At 41.7% G+C, this 27,937-nt stretch overlaps 1 protein-coding gene across 2 annotated transcripts in view; it reads left to right on the top strand.

Annotated features, from left to right (window-relative positions):
* The window catches only part of E2f3 (E2F transcription factor 3), a 79,293-nt gene extending 64,106 nt beyond the window's left edge, over window positions 1–15,187 (top strand). Inside the window, exons 2-7 of one of the 2 annotated variants that reach the window (XM_004640151.2) lie at window positions 4,249–4,360; window positions 5,919–6,138; window positions 7,515–7,673; window positions 11,531–11,645; window positions 13,059–13,194; window positions 14,602–15,187. In XM_004640151.2, the coding sequence (XP_004640208.1) occupies window positions 4,249–4,360; window positions 5,919–6,138; window positions 7,515–7,673; window positions 11,531–11,645; window positions 13,059–13,194; window positions 14,602–14,864 (1,005 nt within the window). In that variant the 3' untranslated portion in view covers window positions 14,865–15,187. The remainder of the gene's footprint in view (window positions 1–4,248; window positions 4,361–5,918; window positions 6,139–7,514; window positions 7,674–11,530; window positions 11,646–13,058; window positions 13,195–14,601) is intronic. The other variant, XM_004640152.1, reaches the window with a different exon arrangement.
* Window positions 15,188–27,937: the final 12,750 nt, after the last annotated feature.

Here is a 27,937-nt window from a genome sequence, read left to right as displayed (position 1 = left end):
CAAAGTTTTTAAAAACCTTACGTATTGTAAAAGTTACCTTTGAAAATACTGTAGGAAATGCCATATGAGAACTGTTCTTAGCATCTTACATACCCATCTGGGGCCATATGGCTGGTGCTTCTGTTGAGTATTAGATTGGATTAGTAGTTGCTTTACTGGTAGGGGCCATGTAATATGGCACTCTTCTTATAAACAGCAAAATAACTCTTGTAAGAATATTGAGAGAAAAGACAAATTTGGTGTTTCCTATGCTTGTTCAGAAGTCAACTTAGAAGACTTCTGTACCAAAGGTGTGAGTTTTTCCTCATACACCAATCAGTTCTCTGGTGGATACCAACTGGGTGTCCTCAAATTGAATTCCAATCCAATGTTCCCCAATTCCATGTACCTGTCAGGCTATAGATTGGAGTTTCCATAACCCCTTCCTCAGGTACAACTGATCTGCTTGAGCTGCTCGCAGAATTTGGGGAACCACTGTGTATCTACAAGTTTATTATAAAGGATATCATACAGGAAACCAGTGACAAGATGCATAGGGTGAGGGATGTTAAGAGTAGGGTTTCCATCATTTTCTGGGGTATCACCCTCCAGAACTTCATGTAGTTATTCAAAAGTTCTAGAGCTCAGTCTTTTTGAGTGTTTAGGGAAGTTTCATTGCGTGAGCATGAGTTGGTTAAATTAGTGACGATTAGTGATCAATTCAGCCTTTAGCCCCTCTCCCCTCCTTGGAGGTTGGGTTTAGGGCCAGAAGTCCCAACTTTCTGATCATGGCTTGATCTTCCCAGTGACAGCCATCATTTAACTTATTAACATAGAAGACGATTACTTATAGAGAATTCACAGATCTTAGGCGTTATGTGCTAGGTAACTGGATGAAGACCACACATATCTTAACAGTGATGGCAGATGTTTTAGAAACCAAGTGCCAGATGCAACCCAACACTCATTTATAATGAAGTGCCAGCACTGCAATTAAGCTTGAATACCAAGGCTTTACTTTAGAAAAAAGTAACAACTCTACGTTAACATCTTTAATCTTAAAAGAAAAAAACACAACACAGGGCATAAGGTTACCACCACTATCTTAGAATATCACAATTATTCATTCAATAAGATGCTCACATTTTTGAGTAAAAAAAGGTGAGAGGACAGGGAGGAGCTTGTCAGGATAAGTAAGGAGGAGGCAGAGATCAGTGGCCGTCAGGCTTTATGTGCTTCCAGGCACGTGTGCTTGAATTCGCTAAACTAAGCATTAAAATAATCCTCTATCAAATATCAAAATTCCCAGCCCTTCAGTGTCCAGTTACCTCATCCCTGTGCAGACCTGGAACCCATAGGAAATACTGGGTCTTTTCACAGCAGTGGAGGAAAGGAAAAGGACAACCCAGCAGAAATAGACATTTGGAAAAGGAAGCACCGAGAGACCATAAGTCCCTTCGCCCATCGTGTCCTCCTCAGCGACAGCTGGCACTGGGTGACTTGGTGGAGATGAGACTGGCTTAGGGAGCTGCATGGCCTCCACACTTCCACCCTGTGGGAAGAATTTCTGGAGCTGCCCTCCTTTTACAGCTCATTTATTTCTGGTGTGGATTTATGGGCCTCCTGATTGATTCCCTAAGAGGCTGAGACATCACAGGCATTTGTTTTCTAGACTAAGTCATTCTCTGGCAATAAAAGTACCTTTAAAATTTAGGAGGTTGTCTCTCTAATATTTAGATTTGGCCAACTCAGTTTGGTGCTTAGTAACCAAGAGTCACACATGGAGTCTAGTTGTGATCCTTGAGGCTGAACCTCCGATGCCTAGCAACAGACCTAGGAATTTCCCAGCCTACAGCTTTATGCTTCCACAGGCCTTGCCTCCAGGCAACTTAAATAAGAACCTAGAGGGGCCAAACTAACCTGTTCCCAGGCTGCTGGCCAGAAGATCCTTGCTGCCAGTGTTAACAAGATGATGAGGACCTCAGGGTTGTCCCTGGCTCATTTCCAGATTTGCTTTCCTTCTGTTGACTTTAGCCTGGACAGAGAACATAGCTCTACATCTTCTTGGAGGGATTACTGTCTACTTAGAGAAAGGCCTCCATGGTGAGGCTGTTGGCTTTTAGGTGGTCCTGCCTCAAAGGAAGCTTGGCTTTTATCTGTAACACCTACGGACCACCACAAGAACTGACCCACACCCTGCCACCTTCGCCTAGTGCCTGCCAGCTTCCCTTTGAACTCCAGTCCATCCTGACTTCCAGGCACCCAATTCATACTTCTTCAAACAAAAAAGGAGCTTGTGTTGGCTGAAACACCTGGGTGACCTGGGGAAAAATAGCTACTGGCCCTGGTGCATGGGCTGAGCCAGAATTTTCAATCATGGCCTTGAGTCCCAGCTTATCAGCTTCACTAGAAAGGACACAACTCTTTCTTGCCAGTAGTTCCGGGAAAAGTCATGGGGGTGTCTTTTGTTCACCCAGCTTTGGTCGCATTCCCAGCAGGATGTGGCAGGATGGGGCACAGTGATTAGCCAAGGCTGGGTCACCTGTGTGTACCAAGGCACTAAGGCAAGGGCAGGCAATCCCCAGAAAAGAAAGAGGAGTGAATGCTGGCCAGCTGAAAGGGCAGACCCGCACAGAGATTCTGCGGTAGAGCTGAGAAGGGGAGACGAAAGCCAAAAGGCAAACTTGCCACATTGTCTCTTCTGGACGAGAAGGAGAGGTGTAGCTCAGCGCTAACCAGCAGAAGCCATAGTAAGAGAAAAATAGAAGAAGTAGGTGAAATAACCATCTGATAACATTATACTTAATATTTTATAAAGCCAAAGATTATCATTTTGACATGTTATCTTTTTCCCCCACCATGTGTCCAAAATCCAGCACGAATTTTATACTTAGCACATGCCAGTTCAGGTGGGCTACAGTGGCTTCTGTGGTGGAAAGTTCAGGTTGGCTGGTGACTTCTCACAGAGAAGCTGGACATCTGTTGTCCTCTAGTAAGTTATCGCTTGTGTTTCCATTCATGAGGAATTCATCTGAAATTGCAAACTCGTTGGAAGGATCTACCCCGTGATGGGCCACAACATGTGTTGCCCTGCTGGGTGTCTGGTGGGAGCCATCCCTGTCCAAACACTACTCCTGCAGTTAGTACTGACTTAGTTGTCATCCATCTTTTCTGAGACGCTAAGCCCTAGTAAGGCAGGAGCTCTTGCGTGCTTCCGTGTGTGTGTGTGTGTGTGTGTGTGTGTGTTACCGGGGATTGATCCCAACACCTTCAAACTGAGCTATATACATCCCAATCCGTTTTTATTGAATTTTTATTTTTTTTTAATTTTATTTTTATTTTTTGGCAGAACTGGGGATTGAACTCAGGCCCTGGCGCCTGCCAGGCAAGTGCTTATTCTACTGAACTATCTCCCCAGTCCCCTTTATTGAATTTTTATTGAGGCAAATCTTGCTAAGTCACTCAGCTGCCCAGGCTGGGCTAGAACTTGTGATCCTCCTGCCTCAGCTTCCCAGAGTGCTGGGATTATAGGCTCTTGCTTTACTGCTTCTGTTTCCTAAACGTACTTGCCAGTACATGAAAGACATTAGATGGGTATTTTTAAAGTGAGATAGAATTAAATGAAAAACTTAAGTCCTTACTTCCTTGGTTTGGTTGAAGCCTACAGTTGTGTATTTACAGTGTTTCTTTTCCTGATGGAGGACCCTTTGCAGTCTGGTTAGTTGTTTCTGTGCAGACACTCTTGATAAATATATAGAGCATGATTGAATCCCTGCAGAAAGCTGGCCTGTGCCACGCATGGGCATACAAGGTAAATGGGACACAGTCTGTGCCTTAAGGGAACAGAGAAATAGATGAAGAACTTACACAATACTTTCAGTAAGCGTTATCATAGAAGTGAACACAGAGCTCTGGGGGAGCACTTAGGAATCCACGGCAGGACAGAATGGAGGTGGACAGGAAACATAAATTGGTGCTGCTCCCTGGGCTGTGCGAGATTTGTAGCATCCCGCCGCGTGCTTGGTAGCTCTGTCGAATCAGTGAACAGAGCCGCATCTGCGCTTCACACTCAGGAATCACTGGGTTTGTCCACTTGTGCGCGGGCACGTGATCACCTCAGGTGTTTGTCTTCGAGCTGCTTCGCAAACCTTGGAGTGACAGGGCTGAGAGCTGCTGGTGCCTGCAGCGTTTGGTAGGGTGAAGCCAACCAGCCTCCACGTTTGCCATTGTCCATATGACCTGTGACAGGCCATCGCATTTGTGTTACAGGCAAAGCGAAGGCTGGAGCTAGGAGAAAGCGGTCACCAGTACCTCTCAGATGGTTTAAAAACTCCCAAGGGCAAAGGAAGAGCTGCACTACGAAGTCCGGATAGCCCCAAAAGTAAGGATTCTTTCATCTCTTTCCTTAATCTCCTGGGTGTGGGATTCCCACCTTGCAAAGCTTGTGGCTGGAAGATTGCCAAGGTGTGAACAGTCTTGGCGTGTTTTGATTTTATTTCTTTCTGTGCCTGTCTGAAAATTAAAGACTGGCTGCAGACACCTAGGGAAAGGCTGTAATTCCTCTTAATACTGAAAACTGGTGTAAGGGAAGACTTCTGCCACTAAAGGCAGTGTCATCTTCAAGTCAGAATATAAGCATCATCCTGTAATTTCACTGAGCTGTAACTTTCCTTCACGGGCAGGACTTCAAAGTGTGAGGCTAGCCGGATGTAGGTGGACTGTAGCAGTTACAGTAGCAGAACTGACTGTACCTGATAATGTGCAGCTGGTTGCATTCCCATTGAATGCTCTCCTCGTGTCTTTTGGGAGAGAGAGAAGTAGGTTAGGAATAGCCAGTACATTGGGCCAGGGAGATAGCTCAGAATAAGCGCTTGCCTAGCAAGCACAGGACCCTGAACTCAATCCTCAGTACCACCAAACAAACAAAAAAAAAGAACCAGTCTGTTTATGTTGTTGCATTTAATGTAAAAGGTAAATTAGACTTCCTTCTTCCCTGCATATGGTTTATGCTTAGGCCATCCACAAAGCCTGTGCAATGCTAAATTGAAACGTAGATCTGGCAGGGTTGGTGGTGCATGCTTATAATCCCAACATTATGGGAGGCCCAGGCAGGAGGATTGCAAGTTCAAGCCTAGGCCGGGCTATGTAAAATTTAGATGGACAGACCAATGGACAGACAGATAACATACATATGTAGCAATGCAAAATTTATATAGATACAATAAGTAGATAGACTAGAGAGATTGCTGGGGCTATAACTTAGTACAAAGGCCCCACATTCAGTCTTCAGTACCAAAAAAAAAAAGTGCGCCTATAAGAGAATAAATACAATATTAAATAAATGTAATTTCCAAGAGATGGGAAGATTTTTAGTTCTCTGAGACAGAGTCTTGCTATGCAGTGAGGCTAGGCTTAAAGTCACTGGATAGCCCAGGCTGGCCTGGAACTCCTTCTGCCACAGCTGCCCAAGTGCTGGGATTACAGGCATGCGCCACCACTCCTGTCCCTGGCTGAGAGATGGGGAGGTTTGATAGACTTGCAAGTATTCCTCTCCCAAATGAAGCATTATTTGAAAAATTGGTGGATAAATGATAGTATGTTGGCCCGAGAGGCCAGCAAAGACAAAGCTGCGGAGACCCTGCCTTCTCTAGACCCAGGGGCGCGATTCCCTTGGCTGCTGGGGGTGGCAGAGCCAGAGCAGGAGGTCCTGAGAAATTCAGAGGGAAGCCTGATCAGGAGGCATGGATTTCCATTGTCCCTACTTTTTCTAATAAAGCAATGTCATGGCTTTCTGTAACTCACCAAGAACACTGGCTTCGCTTCAGGAGCTAACCTCGGGCTGTGGTGGGAAAGCGCTGGCTGGCCTAACTGCACAGAGACCCTTCATTTCTTTACCTCTCCCCCTGCCCCCACCCGTTCGGTTTTTGTTTTCCTTTAAGCTCCAAAATCTCCCTCAGAAAAAACGCGGTATGACACGTCCCTCGGTCTGCTCACCAAGAAGTTCATTCAGCTCCTGAGCCAGTCGCCCGATGGGGTCTTGGACTTGAACAAGGCAGCGGAGGTGCTCAAAGTGCAGAAGAGGAGGATTTACGACATCACCAACGTGCTGGAAGGCATCCACCTCATCAAGAAAAAGTCCAAGAACAACGTCCAGTGGATGTGAGTGAGATCCATGCACCCTGCCTGGGTTTCCCCCATTCAGTGTTCATAGCTTTGCTCACTTATTTTTTTCCTTCCTCGACTCCTTGGCTATTAAAGAACTGGGGTTTGAACCCAGGTCCTTTACATCCTTTGCATGAACTATATACCCAGCCCTTTTTTTTTTTTTTTTTTTTTTTTTTTGAGACAGGTCTCATTAAGTTTCTAACAGGCCCAAGCTTTGCTCCACTTGGTGATCCTCATGTCTCAGCCTCCCAGAGTGCTAGGATTACAGTCCTGTGCCACCACACCCGACTTCTCCTCAGTGTCTTGAACAAAACTTCATGGTCTTCTGTTGAGAGACTGTCTGAGATAGAGGATCAGCATTTGATTAGTATCAAGTAGGGGAAGCCACTTAGAGACTAGAGAGAGGCTCCCTGGCTCCCAGCTGATGTCTCTGTGTGCACATGTGTGTCCTTAGAAGTGTTCACACATGTCCTTGACTTATCTCCCATAGGAACTTGGAGATTAATGATGGCTTGTAGTCATCTGGATGTACATGATGATCACATGATCGATCGTACAATCACAAAGCATCTTTAACCTTGTGATTGATCAACTCATTTTCTGTATAAATAAAGACAAGACTTATATGGCTCCATGTCTTCTATAGACTGAGGATGACTCTTGCTACCTGTATGTCCAGAGAGCTGATTAAATATACAGTAATATCATTTGTGAATTATAGACAGGAACTAAAAAGCTGGTATTTTATATTTCATATAGTATTAAACTATTAAAGCATATTGGAAGGAATAGATTGGTTGGCTTTTTTAAAAAAACCATTCAAATATAATAAAATGAATGGATAAACTTTTTGTCCTTAATGGAATTTTGGATAGTTTGGTAACCCATTTTGACCTATGTCTTTGTTCTTGCTGATAATGAGTTTGTGTCCTTTACCTCTTTTTTTTTTTTTTTTTTTTTTTTTAGCTATTGATAAAAGACCCTCAGAAATTACCTGGTTTTCTGGTTTTGTTTTGTTTTTGTATTTGAACCATTCCATCTTTTCTGTCTTTCTATGTCTCTTATCTTCCCCACCCTAGAAAGTGTAAGGTGGAGGGTGGGGGTCGAGCACCAGGTGGCTGCCGCCTTTTGTCCTCTAAATTTGAGCCTTCTAAATGGGTCTGCTTTGCAGAAAAGAGCTCTGAAAATGACAGTGCTTTTTCACTTAGTTTTGATGTTGTGAAAAATGCGGGACACTGTTCATGAAAAACACATACAAAGTTCTGATTTTAACCTTTAGCTAGCAAGCACTGTGACCTCCTGTGTGGAGGGGGCAGTTACTCACAAGACCATTCCATAAGAGCCATGAAGCATCTGTGCTTGGGTCCTAGGGGCTGCAGTCTGTCTGAGGATGGCGGCATGCTGGCCCAGTGTCAAGGCCTGTCAAAAGAGGTGACGGAGCTCAGTCAGGAAGAGAAGAAGTTAGATGAACTGATCCAAAGCTGCACCCTGGACCTCAAACTGTTAACCGAGGATTCAGAGAATCAAAGATATCCTTTGTGCCACGGTTGATGGGGAGCCAGTGCCTGCTAGACTATTTTCAGAGTTGGCAGTCTGACATAGGCACAGAGTAGATTTTATTCTGGTTTCATGCAAGATTTTGTGTGTGTGTGTGTGTGTGTGTGTGTGTGTGTGTGTGTGTGTGTAAGCCTACTTTGTTTTGCCTGGAAAGTCAACATCTTTGATAAGATACTCATTGGACTAGATCCTATCATTATGTTTTAAAAGCCAGGTGGGAACCTGTTTTTAAAGCATTTTATTCATGTGTGGTTAAAGCATATGGCTACACTCACAACGTAAGGCTATACTAATAAAAGATATGTAAGGTATTGATATTAATATTAATGACAACACTCAGCAGATTCAACTTCGGCTTCCCAGATTTTGGGTGGGTGTGAGCTGTCACTGTTGGGGTTCTCACATTCTATTTTCTTTTCATCAGCCATTGTAGCAATTGGAATCCGTTGACTCTCCCTGACTGAGCTATCGTTGAAGGGTTTGAAGAACAGAAAAAGTAACCTAGCTATTTAAGTGCCTTGTGCTGGTTCCCACTACCAGAAACTGATTTCAGGAGCATTCCAACACCTGGAAAAATCTCACCTCACCATTTGTCCTCAAACATTCGTCCTCAAAAATAAAACTATGAGGAGCTACTTAGCGTTTGTGGCTTGAAGTTGATACTCTGTTGACCATCAAGGCAAACTTCACCTTCTGTCAGCAAAGTAGGAGAGGTGGCTCCATGGTGTCAGCAGGGTTTGCCAGTATTCTCGATTATTGGTAGAAGACGAAAGCAGCAGATTAAATTCTCCCATCTCTAATTTTAGTCCTGTACTTGTGATGATTCCACACTGACCTTTGTTAGAGAAGAAAATGTACCCTGCCCACTTTCTTCTCGGTTCTCACATGTGAACAGTCTCTCCTTTGGAAGGTATAATGACATGTATTTCCCCATGTTTTTGGGGGGTTCTTTTTTTTTTCCTAAACTTGCAACTGTTCATCTCCTGTTGACCTTGTCAGCTGATGATTAGTGAGATAGAGAAGAGGTGTGATGACTAAAACCCCCAAGGGTTCCCAGAGTGGGTTGCAGGGCCTGTTCCATTCATTGTTTAGTTGGGAGCCCCATTGTGGAGGAGCTGTGTGGTTATACATGATTGGCAGCTCTTGGGAACATGTGGCTAATGGCATTGTCCTTTACATTAGCTTTCTCTGAGGTCTTTGTTGCAGGAAATGAAAGCTTCCTTGCAGGGGACTGCCAACCCCAGAAGCAAATTCGGGAGGGAGCCACAAAGGAAGCACTTTTTAAATTTGTAAGATTAGAAAATATGTTTGCACAGTTTATTTCAATTCACCATTCAGTTCCCAATTTGGTACAGCTTGTTCACAAATGTGTTGAAATTTTCTTTCTTGGAGCATGTTGAGTAATTGTAGATGAGTTTTTATTTTAATAAGTTCTTGTCGCTTAGCTTGCTGGCAGTGGGCTATGCGGTCAAAACCTGTGCACCCATTGTACTCAGTGTTCAAAGTAAAAATCAGGAGCTTCTTGTCTTCTGTAAAGGTTTCAGTAGATTCTTTGATAGGAGAAGTGGGGTCTGAGGCTCATGATCCTAAAACAACAGCCCCTACCAACCGCTGTTTCAGCTGTAGAGAGTGAAGAAGGTGATCTATGATAAATCCCCTATACATATGTGCAGGTTCTGTAGATGTGCTTTTTTTTCTGCCAAGTAGATTCATAGCTTCTGTAACAAGTATCTAATAAGAAACTTCTATTCTAAGGGACATCATTTCCTCTAGGATTTCAAAATCCTTTTTCCATATTAAATATATTAGATCACAGCCACTATTAGGTATATTATATTACCTACAGAAATGCTTTCATTGATTTGTTATTTGGTATTTTATTCTAGGCATTTTAATGGGTTTATTTTTAAACAGCTGACTAAAGACATTGCTCATGTTATTCCATGTCTCTTAACAAAGCCTTGCATCCTATTATATTCCTTCGATGTCAAGTAAAAGTTGATCTCGAAAGTCTGGGTTGTTTTTGTTTTTGTTTTTTGGTTTTTCTTTCTTTTTTTGGCACTAGGCATTGAACTCACAACCTTGCACTTGCCACACAGGCACTGTGCCGCTGAGCTACATCCCCAGCTATTGATCTCTAAGTGAGCTCACATGAATACTTTCACCGTATAGTAAGTATCTTGATATTTCATGGTAGCTTTTTAGGCTTGGCTTCAGGACACTTACAAGAGCCATTCCATACTTGGAAATACTAGCAAGAGTGGTGAAATTCTATCTTATTCTTTTTTCCTAAATCAGGTTTTCTCATATTACAGAACACCTGGGATCCACTTTCCTACTTGTGAACATTGAAATTAATAGGAGAGTTAATAATATCACACAAAGGATAATTTTCATAACAGAAATAATGACACTCTTATTATCTAGGTAATACACAATCACCAGCAGCCCAGGTGCTCTTCAGAAAACAAGCTCTTTGCCTGAGCAGCATTCTGAGTTCTCCCACCAACATGTTTGCTCCTCATTGATTCATTTGATGGCTGCTGACACTTGCTAATAACCTGGGAGTTCACAAGATTGGTAGAGCTTACATTATTTTCTACAAGTTGGGGCCTGCCATCTTTCAGTTCGAGTGATTCACTAGGGTCCATGGGATACTTGTATACCAAAAGAACATGGCTTTAAAATACCTGACTTTCTGTATTTTAGGGAAGGGTCTACAGGGTGTTCAGGGTCTCACTACTAGATCGGACTCATAGTGATCCACCTGTTTACAGCCTCCCAAGAGCTGGGATTACAGGCAGGTGCCACCACACCCAGTCTCCATGCCCTCTCAGTGGGACCCAGGGGCAGGGCCAGTACAGCAGGCCCAGGGATTGAACCCCTGGCTCCTGCGCCTACTTGCAGGCGCTTTAATCCGCTGAGCTATTTTACTGGCCCCAAAATACCTGGCTTATGTGGGTATTGATTTTTATTTGACAGTTTAACTGTCTTTGTATTTTAATATTCTAAGTAGCCATCAAAATGGGAAGGATAAAGTCTATATTTCTTTTGCTCTCTAGAACATCAGTCAGTAAAGAAGATCCCTGAGGGACCCAGTATATCTGAAGATCCAGAATCAGAGACTTTTTAAATTTTTCTTTTTTTTTTTTTTAATTTTTATTTATTTGTGTGTGTGTGTGTGTGTGTGTGTGTGGCCAGCTCAGCCCACCAGGGGGCGAGGCTGGCTGGCATGTGGTTGCTGGGGGATTGAACCGCGGTCCCTGTGCTTTGCTAAGCTTGTTCTAAGTAGGTGCTTTAGACCACTGAGCCATCTCACCAGCCCCTTAAATTTTTGAGTCCAATGCACCAAACTTGGAACTCACTATGTAGCTCAGGCTGGCTTTGAATTTGTGATGATCTTCCTGCCTCAGCCTCCTGGGTACTAAAATTACAGGCCTGTACCACTATACCCAGTTCAGACATAATATATTTTTTTATGAAAAATCAAATTTCAAAACAAAGTAAGAACAAAAAATAAGAGAATAATAATTATATACTATGTATCATACTCTTAAAAATAGCTACTTAGGGCATAAGACATAAAAAAGACTATGAAAAGAAACATATAGCCCACATTCTTTTCAGTGAAGAAACTAGTAATATAAATGAAACAACTTAGCATATATGTTAAAATATTTTAAAACAATGGAATAGGTAATTCTCCCTACCTCCTATTTACCTTTTATGAGACATTCTTATAAGGTGGTTTAAGTTTTTCCCATGTATTTTGCCGATTTCATGATATATCTGAGCTAACTAGGTAGAAGATTTCCTTAACACTTGTAACGTTAGCTTATGTTACATATCAAGATATTCGAAAAATTAGTGGCCTTAAAGACCAAACTGTTATAGTTGTGAAAGCCCCTCCAGAAACAAGACTTGAAGTGCCTGACGCCATAGAGGTAAGGAGACGGCGGCTTTGTGTATTTGCAAAGATCTTGGAATGCCTGAAGTTCAGTAGTATTGACTCATGGTGAAGGAGCCTGACCTGTTCTTACAACTTCATAGTTGTTTCCCATTTATTTTCCTTAACCCTATATTTGAAAGTGTTTCAACTATTTGATGTTTCTTGAATGTCCAGAAAATCTAACACACCCACGGAGCTGGAAGCAGTCAGTGATGCCCAGCTCCTCTTATTCTCATTCTCTCTGTCGTCTCTGTCTCTCTCTCTGTCTCTCTCTCTGTCTCTCTCTCTCTCTCTCTCTGTCTCTCTCTCTGTCTCTCTCTGTCTCTCTGTCTCTCTCTCTCTCTGTCTCTCTCTCTCTCTCTCTCTCTCTCTCTCTCTGTCATAATTTGTTATTTGTTATCTGGTAGTTCTGATCAGTTCGAGCCACTTGAGAAATTTGATGTTGATTACCTTCTATCCGGTTGCCTCCATGAATAGAGGCACAAGTGCTGTGAAGTATCTCTCTAGCTTAGCACATTTTAAGAATTTTTATAGCGCTTCTTAACATGTTTACTTTTAGGAAATTAAATGGGACCTTGAAGTATTTGATAGACTAGAATATTTTAAGAAAATAGAGCACATATTTTTGTGATCACTTTCAGATGTACTTTGATAAATTTGGCTTAGACTGCAATGATAAGATAAAGAACTGTAGTGAAAAAAATACACAAGAGGCAAGAGGATGACATTTGCAAGCCCCCTCTAGGCTAGACCTCCCACCTTGAAAGATTATTATCAGTGCCATAGGTGAAGGAGTTTTAAATGCCAGGGTCCTGCAGTCTCTTATTAAATGCAATTCCTAGGAATGCTATTTATAAGTTGGTTATTACAATTTAGCATTAGAAAGTCCTACCATAATGGAACAATAACATGAAAGTACTCTCTCCGGAATACTAAATGGGCCTTTTAATAATTTGTAGAAAAAGACTAATTTATCTAAAGAACATAATTTACTTGTACCATTTTTACAGACTGACATCCCCTACCCCAAAATGTTCTCAGAATAAGTACTAGGTGGTAAATGTCCTTGGCTTTGTGAACCCTGCTGCCTTTGTTCGGGCTATTCAACTACTAGACTGTGCCTTTGCAATACGGAAACATCCAGAGGCAACACGTTAAGTAGGGACGGCCACAGCTGTGCTCCAATAAAACTTTCTTTACCAAGCCATTTGGTGGGTTGGGTGTAGCCCTCTAGCTTTAGTTTGCTGACCCCTGCTTTACAGGAACAGTTATTAGTAGGGTTACACTATCAGCAAAGAAGCAATGTGAACAATGACTATTGCGCTGATATTTCAGTTTGAGGTGACAGTACCTTGGCTTTCACTTCTAAAAGACCTGTAGGTTGAACTTTTGTCATCTCTATTCATAGAGCCTACAAATCCATTTGGCAAGTACCCAAGGACCCATTGAGGTTTACTTGTGTCCAGAAGAGACTGAAACACACAGTCCGATGAAAACCAACAACCAAGACCACAATGGGAACATCCCTAAACCCACTTCCAAAGGTAAAAATTCCACTTTTGTCTTCTGGAAACTATGTTAGGAATGAAGGTGACTAGAAAGAAGCACAAGTCTAAGCAGGAAACAAAAAATTTCTGTCGTCACTAAGGTAGCATTTTTTAAAAGGTATTCTGACTGGTTTATAGAATAAAACAATAATTTTGGGCAAAGCCTCCTCCATTCATTCATGAATCCCTTCAGCCTTTGCTTAACAAAAGCCATTTTTTTGCATTGTCTTGGTGACTTACCTGCTGCCCTGGTAACCTGGCCAAACACCTTTGAAGGATGCTGCAGAGTAGAGAAGGAAATGAAGTTTGGAGAGAATAGCCTCTGTCCAAGAGTTTTTATTTTCCTCGTAATGCAAACGGTTATAGCTGTAAAACCCTAGGAAATTTTTTTTTTTTTCTTTTTGTGGTACCAGGGATTGAACTCCGGACGCTGAACTTGCCAGGCAAGTACTTATTCTACTGAGCTATTTCCCTGGGCCTGTAAATAATCATAAGCTGCTTTTTTTTTTTTTTTTTTTCTAGTACTGGGGATCAATCTTAGGACCTTGCTCTTTCCAGGCAGGCGCGTATGCCACTGAGCTATCCTGACCCTGGAAAAATAATTCTTAACTTCTCTAGCCCTGCTCTGTTGGTAGAGCAAAGCTCTTCACAGTTTCAGTTTAAGGACATGTGTGGGAACCAGATATTTAACTCAGTGGCATAGTGCCTGCTTGGCAAGCGAGAGGTCCTGAGTTTGATTTTTGGTTCCAAAAAAGAATATATGTTTGAGCTGGAGATATATAGTTCAGCAGCACACAAAGTCTGCCTGGCTAGCACAAGGTCCTAAGTTTGATTCCTGGTACCATAAATAAATAAATATAAATATATATAAACTTTTCCCCTATCATCTCCCAGTATAGCAGAAAAAAATGGTGATTTAAAGGAATAGATCTGATTTAATACTGAGCAAAAATACATCAACTAAAATGGTAAAAACAAAAGATTTTCTTTTTTCACCATAGAAATTCAAAGGTGATAATGCTTTATTATAGATATTTTTCTGAGGTATTTTTCATAAACTGATTGTTCTGGCTTACAGCTATTGAGTTTTTCCTTGGGGAGCCAACTCTTCACAATTCACGTATTATTTTGCCTTTCTTAAGACAACATCTAGTTACTGGAGAGAAGTTTGTGAACTAGTTAGCTTCTCTTCTGCAAGGCTATTTGCAGGTTTTTTGGCAGCAGGTATTTTGAGAGATGAGTAAGTAGACCAGGGCAGAGGAGAGTGACAAGTCACTCCGCCATGGCATGAAGCGGAGGGGAGGTGCACCCCAGATTTGTCCCATTGTCATTTAGCAAAGTGACCGAAAAGAATTCAATTGGTTTTCCTCTTACTTTTGGTTTCCCCTAATGTTTTCCTTTCAGACTTGGCTTCAAATAACTCAGGACATAGCGACTGCTCAATTTCTGTGGCAAACCTTTCTCCTCTGGCCTCCCCAGCCAACCTTTTACAGCAGACTGAGGACCAAATTCCTTCCAACTTAGAAGGACCATTTGTGAACTTACTGCCTCCCCTACTCCAAGAGGATTACCTGCTGAGCCTGGGGGAGGAAGAAGGCATCAGTGATCTCTTTGATGCTTATGATTTGGAAAAGCTCCCATTGGTGGAAGACTTTATGTGTAGTTGATTATGCTGTGTGTGACCTTTCCTTATAAACCAATCCTTTTTTTATCCTGGAACAAGAACATCTGTCATGCAGTGTTGTCCCTTCCTACCTTCTTCCTCCAAGAGAGTATCATGAAGTAAACTACAAACTTCAGAACAAAGTTGACTTTAACAAATTAAATAATTGTCTAAACGCACAGTTGCAGGCTCCCTTGGGAAATCCCTGCCTTGTCCCAGGCTCCAAAATCTCCTGGAAGAGTCAGCAAGTGAGAAAATGTGCAATCAGGTGTCTTCTGCCTGTCCTTTTCTTCTTCCCTTCTCCCTCCCTCCCTCCCTCCCTCCCTCCCTCTCTCCCTCTCACCCTCCCTCCCTCTCAGATTGGCTTGCTGTGCCTGACGGATGGGTTGTAGAATGGGGTCCAGCCACCTGGCCCACTGGAAAACAGCAATCTTCCTTAATAGCATTTCAAGCCGTGCCTTCTCTGCAGAATGCATGTCTTTGGGGTCTGCTAATATGGAATGGAACTGCAGCAAATGCAAACTTGAAGTCATGCAAAAGTATGAATTGGATTTCCTCATCTCTTCTTAGGAATATTTAAATTACTCTCATACTTCAGTTTAAGCTATGGGCTTTGTGTCCCACTAAGGAGGTCACAAGAACCTCCACGGCCTTTCGGATGAAGAACCTGTTTTCAAAGTACTTGTTTCAGATACAGAGGACTAGTGGAGTTCTGCCACTCAAAGCTGTTGTGGATTTTCCTGTCTCCATTTTCCCACTCCTACTCCTGCTCCCCTGTCCCCAGTGTATTTGTGAGTTTCCAGTTGATTTGTAGCAGATGCCTACTTAACGAGTTCTTTGTGGATTGTTTTAGACTTTTTTCTTTAGCTGCCATTTAAGCATTCCTGTGGCACCCATCACCATTTCAAGTCATTGTTTACTTTGAAGCGGTTTTTGCAAATTTGTATTGCTTTAGCAGAGGGAGAGGACCTCTGCCTGTCAGAGCATCTAAACCTGTGTGACCTGAGGTCTACCAGCCTCCGCAAAAAGCACTGCCCCATCTTGCTTCCTTTCTGGGGAAGGGGGCTCAGGGCCAGTCCAGCCTGGAGCTCCGTGATATGGGTGGCCCACTGGGAAGGAGAACAGACTATGAAGCAGTCCCAAGGAGCAGCAGGCACGGACCCCTCCGTCCTTGGGCTTCCCAGGCCCCTGTGACCAGGGAAAGGGCTTTTATGCCACACTCAGGGAGACCACTTCTCAGGATGGGTCAGATGGAGAGGCCTCTAGGGAGAAAGACATCCCCATTGTGTGAGTGGCATTCTGTGGGGGGCACTTCCTCAAGCTAGAAAGAGCAGAGCACTCCCACTCTGTCGGGGTAGAATAGTCCTGGCCACATCCAGCTCCCCTTCTCCCGTGAAGGAGCGTGTTGGACTAAAGGAAATCGGACTAAGCAAAGTGATAGAACTCCAGGGCATCTCCCTCTTCTCTCCTCAGGAATGGTGTCCCAAGTTGGAAGCTTCCTGTCTACTGCAGATCCCACAGTTGTGTCCAGGAATGGCATTCCCACTGGCAGATGGCACTGGCCATCTCCTCCTGGGAATGTGGCCTTGTACCTCAAATCCACTACTTGGATACTAAGGGCTGCAGAAATGAGGAAGTCACAAAAAACTAACCTCCGAACGAACATTTGAATTGAAATGTTTTGTGCCTGGCCCATTGGGAGGCACATGGTAGGCACTGGACTCCTACGCATTTGTTTGAATTGGTGGTATTCCTTAGGAAACAAATACTAATAAACCACAAGAACCCCAGCCAGTTTACTCTAGATAGATTTCCACAATATGCAAAGTGGTGGTGGGGTCCAGACAGATGACACCAGCACTTTAAACTCTGTGTGTGGGTATGCGTGGTGTATGTTTGGAAAGAAAAACAAAGGTGCAGACTATCTTCTTCTCTCTTCTTCAGCCTCCTCCCCTCACACACACTGGACTTGGTACAGAATATCCGTGTGGTCCGAGATGAAGCGTTGGGGTGGAGGAAGGAGGGGAGCTTCGTGTTAAGTGCCTACTGGAAATGCACTGTGGGGTTTTTTCCTGCATGGGAAACCATTTATGCCAAGCTTTCCCCTACGTCCCGTATTTATCTCATCTGGGTAGCTGCCTCTGCTTCCAGCTCTGGCTCCTTCTCTTTGCCAGCTGCACAGAGCTGATTTTTTTCCAAAGTCTAAAGACTGAGCTCACCTGGCTAGGTTGTTGTGTGTTTTGTTGACTTTCTTGTTGAACCTTTTCATAATGTAATGCTGTATTTATTGTTTAAAAAAAAAAAAAGGAATACTAATAAGTCTTAAAAATTCTTCCGTGCATATGATTTTTCCAGTTCTTGAGCTTAACTGGGGTACATGAATTTGACGTCCATACTGTATTCTGTTGGCGTTAGTCATTTTCTTTCCCCATAGTATCTGGCACACCAAGTGGGTTAGTACTACAGTGTTTGTGTTACTTTAAGTAGTAAGTGTGCAGGTTTCCTGGTACCATTGAGTTGCTGCTACTAAAGCTCACACATGAAAGGCTAAAAGTTACAAGTGCAAATTATGACTGAGTGAGCCTTAGAAAATAAAGTGTATAATGGGCAACACATAAGCTGTCAAACAGTGTTAGGTGTGTGTTTATATGTACAGTTGTGCATAGCAATCCTTTTATTTAAGTTGATATGTAGTCTACTCACACCTTCATTATTTAGCAATTTGTACAAATCTAGCAATTAATTTGTAAACACTGCCAGAATATTTTCTAGCTGGTTTGTAATTTTTTAAGAGTGTTACCTTGTTTGTGTTTTGTTGTTGCTGTTGTGGTTCTTGTTTTCATTTTTGTCTTACATGTAGACTTGTAAATAGAATTGCAGTATTTAAAGCATTAGGTTTCAGGAAAAGGAAGTAGGAACTCAGTGCATGCGTGACAACTTGTGTGTATGAGAAGGAAGGATCAGAGGGAAGATGCCTTGCGGAGGAAGTTGAGTGGCAATTGTCAGTGTAGGAATTTCTCTTCCTACAGGGTACATGATTTTGTAAAAAGGAAGTATTTCTCCCAAGATTGGGAGTAGGCATACTACTAATCAATTTAGCTTTGTGTTATATGCTAGTTTAAAAAAGAAAATATGTAATATAATGTATAAAAAATGAACAAAAAAAAAAGCTTTTATGATGGATTTTGTAAATAGATTTGTTACAGGGTGACCTGTTCTCTAGCTGTGATCTTACCACTTCAAATGGATGTAATTTGAATAAATTTTGTATGGTAAAGGATCAATAAAATGATTTTTTTTAAAGAGTTCAGACTTGTGGATAGATTTTCTTAGTGTTATGCCAGTGAAATACCAGTTTAAGGCTTAAAGACAGTCTCTGTTATTATGGAGAAGACTGAACAAAAGTGTCGCATTGTATGCTTGTCTATATTTTGGGTTCTGACCACATTAAGCACCTGTGCTGGGCTCTGCACACTGTGCAGCGGAGCCTGTCCTGACCCTTCGGCCATCTGCACCAACCACTCCTTACACCAATAAATGCTAATTCTCAAGTCTGGGAATTACCTGCCATGTTCTAGTCTGTATTTCTTAAAACACCATCCACAAACAGATGACAAGAACTAGGGCATGTAAATACTTTATAATTCAAGACACTTCACTGAATATTGTTTAGAAATGGGCTCCACGAGCAGAGTGTGGCAGCACACACTGATAATCCCGGCACGCTGTGAGACTGAGGCAGGAGGAATGTAGGTATGAATCCAGCCAGGGCAACTTGGTGAAACTCCTATCTCAAAATTTTAAATAGGTCTAGGGATGTAATTTGTGTGCTCCCTGGATTTGAACCCTATTACCACAGAGGGAAGAAAAAAAATAGCATTTAGTGTCCATTAAGGGAAAGACTTGTTCTTTTTTATTCAGTTTGGTTACTCAAAATGAACATAAACATGTCAAGGGATCAGTGTACTTTGCACTAGTCTGTGTCTGAGTCCTTTGTTACTGGAGATTAAACTTGGGGCCTTCATACTGAGCTGCATCCTCTGTCCCTGTTTTGAAACAGGATCTTAAATAATCACTAAAATGTGTAGCTGTGCTCAAATTTGCTATCCAGCTTCAGCTTCCTAGAGTGCTAGGATTACAGACATGTAACACCCAGAATCCAAATTTTAAAAATCCTAATTCCTATCAACTAGAGAAACTACAGTTACTTGGGAGAAAAACAAATGTTGGCTAAGAAACAAATACAGAGATCTTGAAAATAAACTCTAGCCACTTTTCTTTCTCAAACCTTTTGTGAAAGATGAGAGAAATTAGAAGCAGAAATGTAGGGTACATGCAGCTTTGCTAATAGTCAGCTTTAAAGTATCAAGAATTTGAAACTAAAGTGAATTAGGAGGATTCCCAATCTCGGGCCAGTGCATCTGAATAGGGATGCTTGGAGAAGATTTCCCAGGCAAGTGAGATTCAATTAAAAGATCCTCTTTGTGCTGAGGAGATAGCTCGGTGTTCTAAGCACCCACCTGGCAAGCACAAAGACCCAGGCTTGATCCTTGGTACCACATGCTGTGGTGGCCCCAGAGATTTGGGTGTGCCTGACCAGCCACCAAAACTGGGCATGGTGGCACACTCCTGTAATCCCAGCGCTGTAGAGGCTGAGACAGGAGGATCAGTATGAGTCCGAGGATCCTGAACCAAATAAATTTTTTAAAATCTTTTTTCTAGGACCTGGGGAGCTGAGAACCCCAATTTAGATCTAAACTACAGCCCTCATGTCAAGGGAGATGATAAAATTAAACTGCAGGCCATGCATCAGGATGTCAAGAATTCCTACACACTGTGCAGGATTACTCCGCTTGAAGTCAGTCAGACACTAAAGTAACGTTTCTCAGCAGGTTGCCACATTCTGTAGAACACGAAGAGCCAAGCCTTTCTGCACTAAAAGCTGACGCTTGAAGATTGACAGAATTCTTTTAGTGTATGTGGTACAGGGTCTCACTACGCATCTCAGACTCTAGTGATCCTCCTGTTTTAGCCCCCCGCCCCCAGCGCTGTGATTACAGGTGTGCACCACCACACCCTGTCTCCATGGCCAGCTCAGCTTGCCTGGAGGTGGGCCCGGCGCAGCACCACAAGGATCAAACCCGGTCCCTGTGCTTGCCTAAGCAGCCTTAGTCCGGTGAGCTAGCTTGCTAGGCTGAAAGACAGAATTTATTAAAATATTCTGAAATTACTATATCAGACTCCTAGAAGTAGAATTGCTGGTGCTCAAACATTTCAGAAGGGCCATGAGAAGCAGAGGCAACAGTTGTTCCTGTTACCAAGGACTGTCCTCTGAAGCAGCCTTCAAAACCCCAGCACTCCTTTTGCTAGGAGGCTTTAAGGTTTGGGCATTAGGATAGATAACAGTTAATTCAAGACTGATGGACAGAGCCTGAGAGATGGCTCAGTAGAATAAGCGCTTGGCTGGCAAGTGCAAGGTCCTGAGTTCAAACCCCGGTTCCACAAAAACAAACAAACAAACAAAAAAAAAAAAAAGACTAATGGACAGTGTCCATCTTCTCTTACATCAACTGCAGTGATTGACTGCACAAATGAGGAATACAGAAACAGGAATAAAAAAGTGACAAACCAACATCATTAATCAAAGTCTGTTGTGCAACTCTAGTAGAATCGTGTCATCTGATGATAATCAGTTTAAAAACAACCTCACTTCTAATGCGCTGTCTTTATCATAATTCAATGATCAGGCATTTTTGTGTGTGTGTGTTTTGCCTTGCTTTGTTTTGTTTTGTTTTGTTTTGTGGTACCAGGGATCAAACTCAGGACCTTGTGCTTCCCAGGCAAGCACTTATTCCACTGAACTATCTCCCCAGCCCTAATGATCAGTTTTGTGTGTGTGTGTTTTTTATTCAAAAGTTTCCAGACTCAAGGCTGAGGAGATAGCTCAGCAGCATAAGCATCTGCCTGGCAAGCACAGTCCTGAGTTTGATCCCCAGTACCATTAAAAAAATAAAGCAAGGAAAAGTTTCAGTCTAATGGATTCCCTTTCTACTGTAGCCGTACAGCCTTAGTTCCCCCACTCACGCAGGTGCATCAGAAGCCTTCATCCTCTTGATCCAGAACCACAGCCAGTCAGGGTTAATATGCCTGGAATTAACTTAGGGTTCCGAACGAGTTCTGTCCATATTCTTTACTAGCGCTGGAATTCTTTCTATTCTAACCTACACTTGATGGGTGCATGGTGGTCTTTATACTCTGCTTATGTGCATAACATTGAGAGAGCAATGGAAATCACTAAGAAGGGGAAGTTCGGAGACCTCAGTGTCTTTTTGTCTTCAGTATTGGATAAAAATGGATTTGCTCTAATTAAATAGAGGAAGAAGCAAATTGGCAGTAGCTCTAAAGAAGATTCTATTTCCTCCTTGAAAGGTTTCCCTTCCTGTATAGACCATTTCTTTGCTTTAAAAGTCTTGAAGACTTTTTCTGCATAATCAAAGTCAGGCATTTAAATCAACTGAGGTCTAATTGGCATGGTATAGCTCATGCCCAAATAGTGCTGAGCATCATAGAGAACGTAACCATTTACAAAATATTATAAGCCTGTCTCTTCATGTAAAGCCATTGTGATGGGTGACAAGAGCTGAAGGATAACTAGTCAGTCTGCAAATGACAGCACAGTGTATGGACAGTGCTATAAGTAGAAGAGGAAACGCATTTAGCTTTGCACTGTACCCTGGAGACCCAGGGAACAAAAAGCACTGCAGCCAGAAAGAGCTGAGATAATAACATCAGTGAATAAAAATTAAACAGTGCCCATAAGGGGAGCATGTTCAAATGGATGCAAATGGGAAGCGTGTGTGTGTGTGTGTGTGTGTGCGCGCGCACACACACACATGTGGGTGTATGTAGAACTGGGGTGAAACAGAACCAAGTTGTTTTTTTAAAAAGCACAGCTCCATTCTGACCTTGATGGGAAACTAAAGAATGAGTGTTTCTAAAGTCGAGAGGGAGTACCATCTCTGCTGCTTCAGGGTTTAGATAGCATAACAGATGCTGTTTGAAAGGGAGGGAGTGCTGAAGAAAACGGCAGGCACAGGGACAGGATGAGGGAGGTACAAATACAGAAATGCTCACACAGTCCTGAGGAGGAGAGAACCAGCAAGTAGGGAGCAAAGAAGAGTGGAGCATGACTTCTGCTTCAGGAAATAGGGCCCAGTAGATAGCCAGGAAGCCTTCCTGTTAACCAGACGTCTAGATTCAAAAGGAGATACTGTTGTTTTGTTGAAATGACAGGAAAGAACCAGAAGAATGTAAAAAGACAACTGGGCTGGAAGGTTAAGAAGCAAGCACACAGGAGAGATGCGCCTAAGGGCAGCTGCCAGTATTGTGGCTGATGTTGGAATTAGAAGCAAAGTTTGGGGCAGATGGAGAAAAAGGGAAGAACCAGACTTGGGGCTTGAGTGTCCCAGGTGGTGTAGGTCAGCTTAAGCTCTCCCTGACAGAATAGGTGCAGATGACAAAGGAGGAATGGCTTACACTGGCTCCTGGTTTGGGTCCATGGTTGGCTGGTTGCATTGTTATGGCCTGAGGTGAGGCAGAGGAAAGCTCACCTCATGATTATTGAGTTTGTCAGGTTGGAAAAAGAATAAAATAAAAATGTTAGATGTTAACAATGCAGTGGTAGAGGAACTTCTTGAGGAAAAAAGTAATTAAAATCACTAAATACAACTAGAAATATAAACTAAAAAGCAAACTTGACAAAACTCCGAATGGAGCACAGGAAAAAGAGGAAAACTAAAAATATTAGAAGATGTGTATCAGGGATTGAAATTTTTGTGTAAAAAGCCAAGAAATACGTATGTTATGTGTTGTAGGGCATGAGGTCTTTGTCAAAGCTATTAAACTCTGTCTCTAAAACTAGCCATAAACCTTATGTAAATAAATGAGCAGGGCTATATTTCAATAAAAATTTATTTATGGATGATAAAATTTTATTTTTGAGGTGATGTGCACTTGCCATGTTTTTATGTTCTTATTTCATTCATTTTTAAAAAAATCATTTTTGTTTCATTGGTTGTACAAAACAAGTGGTATGCAGCATCCCATTCAACACAGGCAGAGAGAGGAATTTATCACCCTGACCCTTACAACAAGATGAAAAGCTGAACAATCTGAAAACCAACAGCGGCTCTTAGAGCTACCAAAGAAATGAGATCCAGCATGAAGCCCTGCTAAGAAAACTGGAAAGACAAGTACGAAGATGCACAGCCTACCAGACCAAAGTGGCCACCAGAACTAGCGTCTTGTAGGAAACCTAAAGAACGTAATGGCTGGAGGCTGGGCACAGACTAACTTGAGAAAATATTTCTGGAAGATCCAGATTCAAAAAACACCCTCTCCCTATTCTAAATGTGTATCTTGGAGGAGAATTAGCTGAGCATTCTGGTGCCCATAACAGAGGCCTCCTCACAGAAAGGCTATTGCACCAGAGCCTGAGCAAAGTGGAAGAATGGAGTCACCCCATCCAACCCCACCTCAGGGAGAAAAAGGGGAAAGAAAGAAGGGCAAGAGGAAAGGGAAGGGTTAAAAATGAGAAAAGAAAGAAAGAAAACCTAAAGATGACAGAGGAGATAAAGTAAGTGCACTAGGAAATGTTAGTCTCTGACATACCTACAGCAAACAGCCTAACCCTGGCCAGATAAACACAAAACTTGCTACCAAAGCCTTATTTTCCTTGATTCCTTTTACACAAAACTTGCAAAGCATACTAAGAGGCAGATGACAAGGGCTGAAGCGCCAAAGCAAGCACCAGGATCAGACTTGGATATGGTAGAGGTTGGGAATTGACAGAATTTAAAATATCTGTGATTAATATGCTAAAAGATTCAGTGGGTTTTTCAGTTCATCAATAGACTGGACTTTACAGAGTAAAAAATCCAGGTAGTTGCTGTGTCAGTAGATATTTCCCAAACTGAAAACCAAAGAAAAAAGAGAATGAATAAAATGAAAAGAATATACTTTGATAGTTGGAAAAGTACAAAAGATGTAATAATACACATATAATCAGAATACCAGCACAAAAAAGAAAACAGTGGATCAGAAGAAATATTTGAAGTAATACTACTGGCTGAGAATTTTCCAAAAGGAGTGACAAAAACCAAACCACAAGTCCTGGAAGTTCACAGAAATAACCAGGAGAATTTTTTAAAAATCCACATCTAGGCATACCAATTTCAGTCATAGAAAACCAAAGATAAAAAGTGTGAAAGAAGATTCGTGAGTATAGGCTAGGAGGAGAATGCTTTGTGTACAGAAGAGCTAGGAGAAGAATTGCATCGAATTCTCAGGAAGCATGCAAACAAGATGAGTACAATGAAATATTCAAAGTGTTGAAAGATAAAAGCCACCAACATACATATAGTAGCCAACAAAATTATCCTCCAAAATGAAGAAGAAATGAAAACTTCCTCAGGCAAAAATTGAGGAAATGTGTTGCGAATAGATTTGCCTCACAAGCAATATTAAAGAAATTAATCAGATAAAAGGAAAATTATATAGATCCAAGACTTAGATCTACATAGAGGGGTTGGATAACTGGAGAGAATGGTATGAGAGTTATAAAGGATGTGGAGAAACTGACTATTCTGTTACAAGGAAGATGCATGACATGTGAAGCAGAATACAGGTTATGTACCCCTTATCCAGTATGTTGGAGATCAAAAGTATTTCCAAAGGTGGTTTCCGTAGTGTAGTGGTTATCACATTTGCCTCACAAAAGTGTTTCCATTTGTAGGCTTTTCTGGATTTGAAGTATTTGCGTATTGTCTTAGTTACTCTTCGCATTGCTGAGACAAAATACCCAACACCCTTAAATTAAGGAAGGAAAGGTTTACTTAGCTCACAGTTTGTAGAGGTTTCATTTCCTAGTTGGCTGGTTCAAAAGCAGGGTGGCATGGCAGAGGTGCATCACAGAGGAGAAATAGTCCATAGCAAGAAGGCAGACAATATATAGTCTTTGGTACAGGGTCTCACTACACAGCTCAGACTCATAGTGATCCGCCTGTTTACAGCCTCCCCAGCTCTGGGATTATAGGCGTGTGCCCCCACATCCAGTCTCAGTGGCCAGCTCAGCATGCCTGGGGCTAGGGCCAGTGTGTCCTTTATATTTTATGTAAGCTATCCATCTTAGGGCAGGTGCAGCACTCACACCCTTAATGCTAGCCTAACCTATGTCAAACCAGTGGCCTGAGTCAGTAATCACACATCCTTAATCCCATCACCACACACTCTAGATCCAGCCACCTCTGAAAAGCTCCACCTAAGACTGCATGATGCTTTGGGGGTACATCTAAACACAAGCTACAGTACATTTACACAATAAGATATTTGGGGGATAGAAGCTAATACTAAGTCAAATTTATTTTTCATGAGCTGGGGAGATAGCTCAGTGGTCTAAGCACCTGCCTGGCAAGTGCAAGGACTTGGGTTTGACCCCTGTTACCATGTACTGTGCTAGTCCCATGCTGAACCAGCCACTGAAACCAGGCATAGTGGCACACCTTGTCATTCCAGCCCTGAGGAGGCTGAGACAGGAGGATCACTACGAGTCTGCTTAGAAAGGCCCTGTACCAAATAAATAAAAGATTAAAAGTTTTTTTTTCAATCTATATACATTATATGCACATGCTGAAATAACTTTATAAATTGATTTTGGCACACCTGTACTCTATAACCTGTGGCATGAGGTCAGGTGTGGAATTTTCCACTGTGGCAGCACACCAGCACTTAAAAGCATTTCGCATGTGAGGTTATCAGATTAGGGATGTTTAAACTTCAGCATTACTTAAAAAGGGTCTTAGATCCAATGTAAATGTGTATTCCACAATCTATGGCAACTAGTACAACATTTTTAAAGAACTGTAATCAGGGCCTGGGGCGATAGCTCAATAGAATAAATGCTTGCCTGGCAAGCTCAAGGGCCTGCGTTCAAGCCCTAGTTCTGCAAAAAAAAAAAAAGAAGAAGAAGAAGAAGGAGAAGGAGAAGGAGGAGGAGGAGGAGAAGGAGGAGGAGGAGGAGAAGGAGAAGGAGAAGGAGAAGGAGAAGGAGAAGGAGAAGGAGAAGGAGAAGGAGAAGGAGAAGGAGAAGGAGAAGGAGAAGGAGAAGGAGAAGGAGAAGGAGAAGGAGAAGGAGAAGGAGAAGGAGAAGAAGAAGAAGAAGAAGAAGAAGAGTAATCAATGTTGAGAAAGGAGAAAAAAATAGCATCATACAAAGTGCTTGATTAAAATTGGAAAAGAGAAAAATAATTGGAAGATGAAAAAAGCAGGACAATCAAAAGACAATAATAATAAATACAGTAGATATTAATCCCACCATATCAATGTCACCTAAAATATCATAACCTAAATATACCAACTAAAGTCAGAAACTATCAAAGTGAATTTAAAAACATAAATCAACTACATATTACCCACAAGAAATTCATTTTAAATATATTAAAAGTCTATAGCTAACATCCTACCTAAAAGTGAAATACTGTAAGTTTTTTCTCTATAATCAGAAACAAGACTCTTGCTATATCTATTAAATATTTCTACTCCAAACTCTAGCTGGAGAAATTATATAAGAAAAAATAAAAACATGAATGAGAAGAGGTAAAATCATTTCTGTTACCAAAGATATGATCTTTATGTGGAGAATCAGAAAGAATACATACACCAAATAACTGCGTTTTTTTTTTAAGGGACAAAAGATTTGAATATAAAGTCTCTAAAGAAGGCATACAAATGGTCAACAGGTATATACAAATGTGCTCAACCTCACTAATCATCAGGGAAATACAAATTAACACTACTATGAGATATTACCAGATACTTGTTAGAATGGCTATTATTTAAAAAAAGAAGATAACAAGTGCAGATAAGTTTGTAAAAAAAACCAAAAAAACAAAAAACTGGAGTAAGTAAAAACATAAAATGGTTCCATTGCTCTGTGTTTTGGCTAGTATCTAGATATTCCCCCCTACACCTCATGCTCTGATAGATGGAACTTTTCTTTTTGGAGCTGACTGGAGCTAAGGTGTGTAATGCTGGGTTTAAGGGTGTGTGATGCTAAATTAGTCCACTGATGAATTAGTATAGTTCTGGGTGTGACTGAATGGGTGTACTGAAAACAAGCTCCTGGGTGTCTGTGGCACCATCCAAAAAGTTTGTCACCTTGATGGGATAAAAAGAAAAGGCAGACTCAATCCTGCTGCTTGCTGCTTCACTGCCTTCTCCCTGCTTTGCCATGAACTGTTTCTCTGCTGCCATGCCAGCCTGTCTTGGAGCCAGCTGACTGTGAACTGAAACCTCTACAAACTCTGGCCAGAATAAATCTTCCTTTCTGACTTTGAGTGTTGGGTATTCTGCCTCAGCCACAAAAAATGTCACTAAGATACTATGGGAAATAGTATGGTGGCTCCTCAAATAATTAAAAATAAAATTACTATATGATTAAATGATCATATTTCTGAATGTTTATCCAAAATTCAGGATTTCAAAGACATGTTTATATTCCCATATTTATCACATCATTATTCACAATAGCCAAGATATGGAAACAATTTAAATGTCCATTAATGAATGAGTGGGTAAAGAAAAAGTGGAATATACATAAAATGAAATGGTACTCTCCCTTTAAAAACAAGGAAATCCTATTTATGTGATGTCTTTTGGGGCATTATTCTAAGTCACAGAACTGCAAATACTGCACGATCCCACTCATGTGAGTATCAGAAATAGTCAAACATATGGAAGTAGGGAGTAGAATAGGATTGTCAAGGGATAAAGGAGAAAGACATGGTGAGTTTCCAGTCATGTCTAAAGCTTCAGTTATAAAAATGATTACATGCTATAGATACACTGTACAACATTATACTTATAGCTTGGTAGTGTATACTTACAAATTTGTAAGAAAGATAGATCTCATGTTAAATATTCTTACCATGATAAATTTTTGTTTATTTTTTTGAGGCAGGGTCTTGCTAAGTTTAGTTTAGCCTTAAATTCATGTATCTCAGGCTGCCTAAAACTCACGGC

Source organism: Octodon degus, unplaced genomic scaffold, assembly GCF_000260255.1.
Source record: "Octodon degus isolate 3935 unplaced genomic scaffold, OctDeg1.0 scaffold00119, whole genome shotgun sequence".
Lineage (NCBI taxonomy): Eukaryota > Metazoa > Chordata > Mammalia > Rodentia > Octodontidae > Octodon > Octodon degus.
This window is presented reverse-complemented; position numbering and strand designations above follow the sequence as displayed.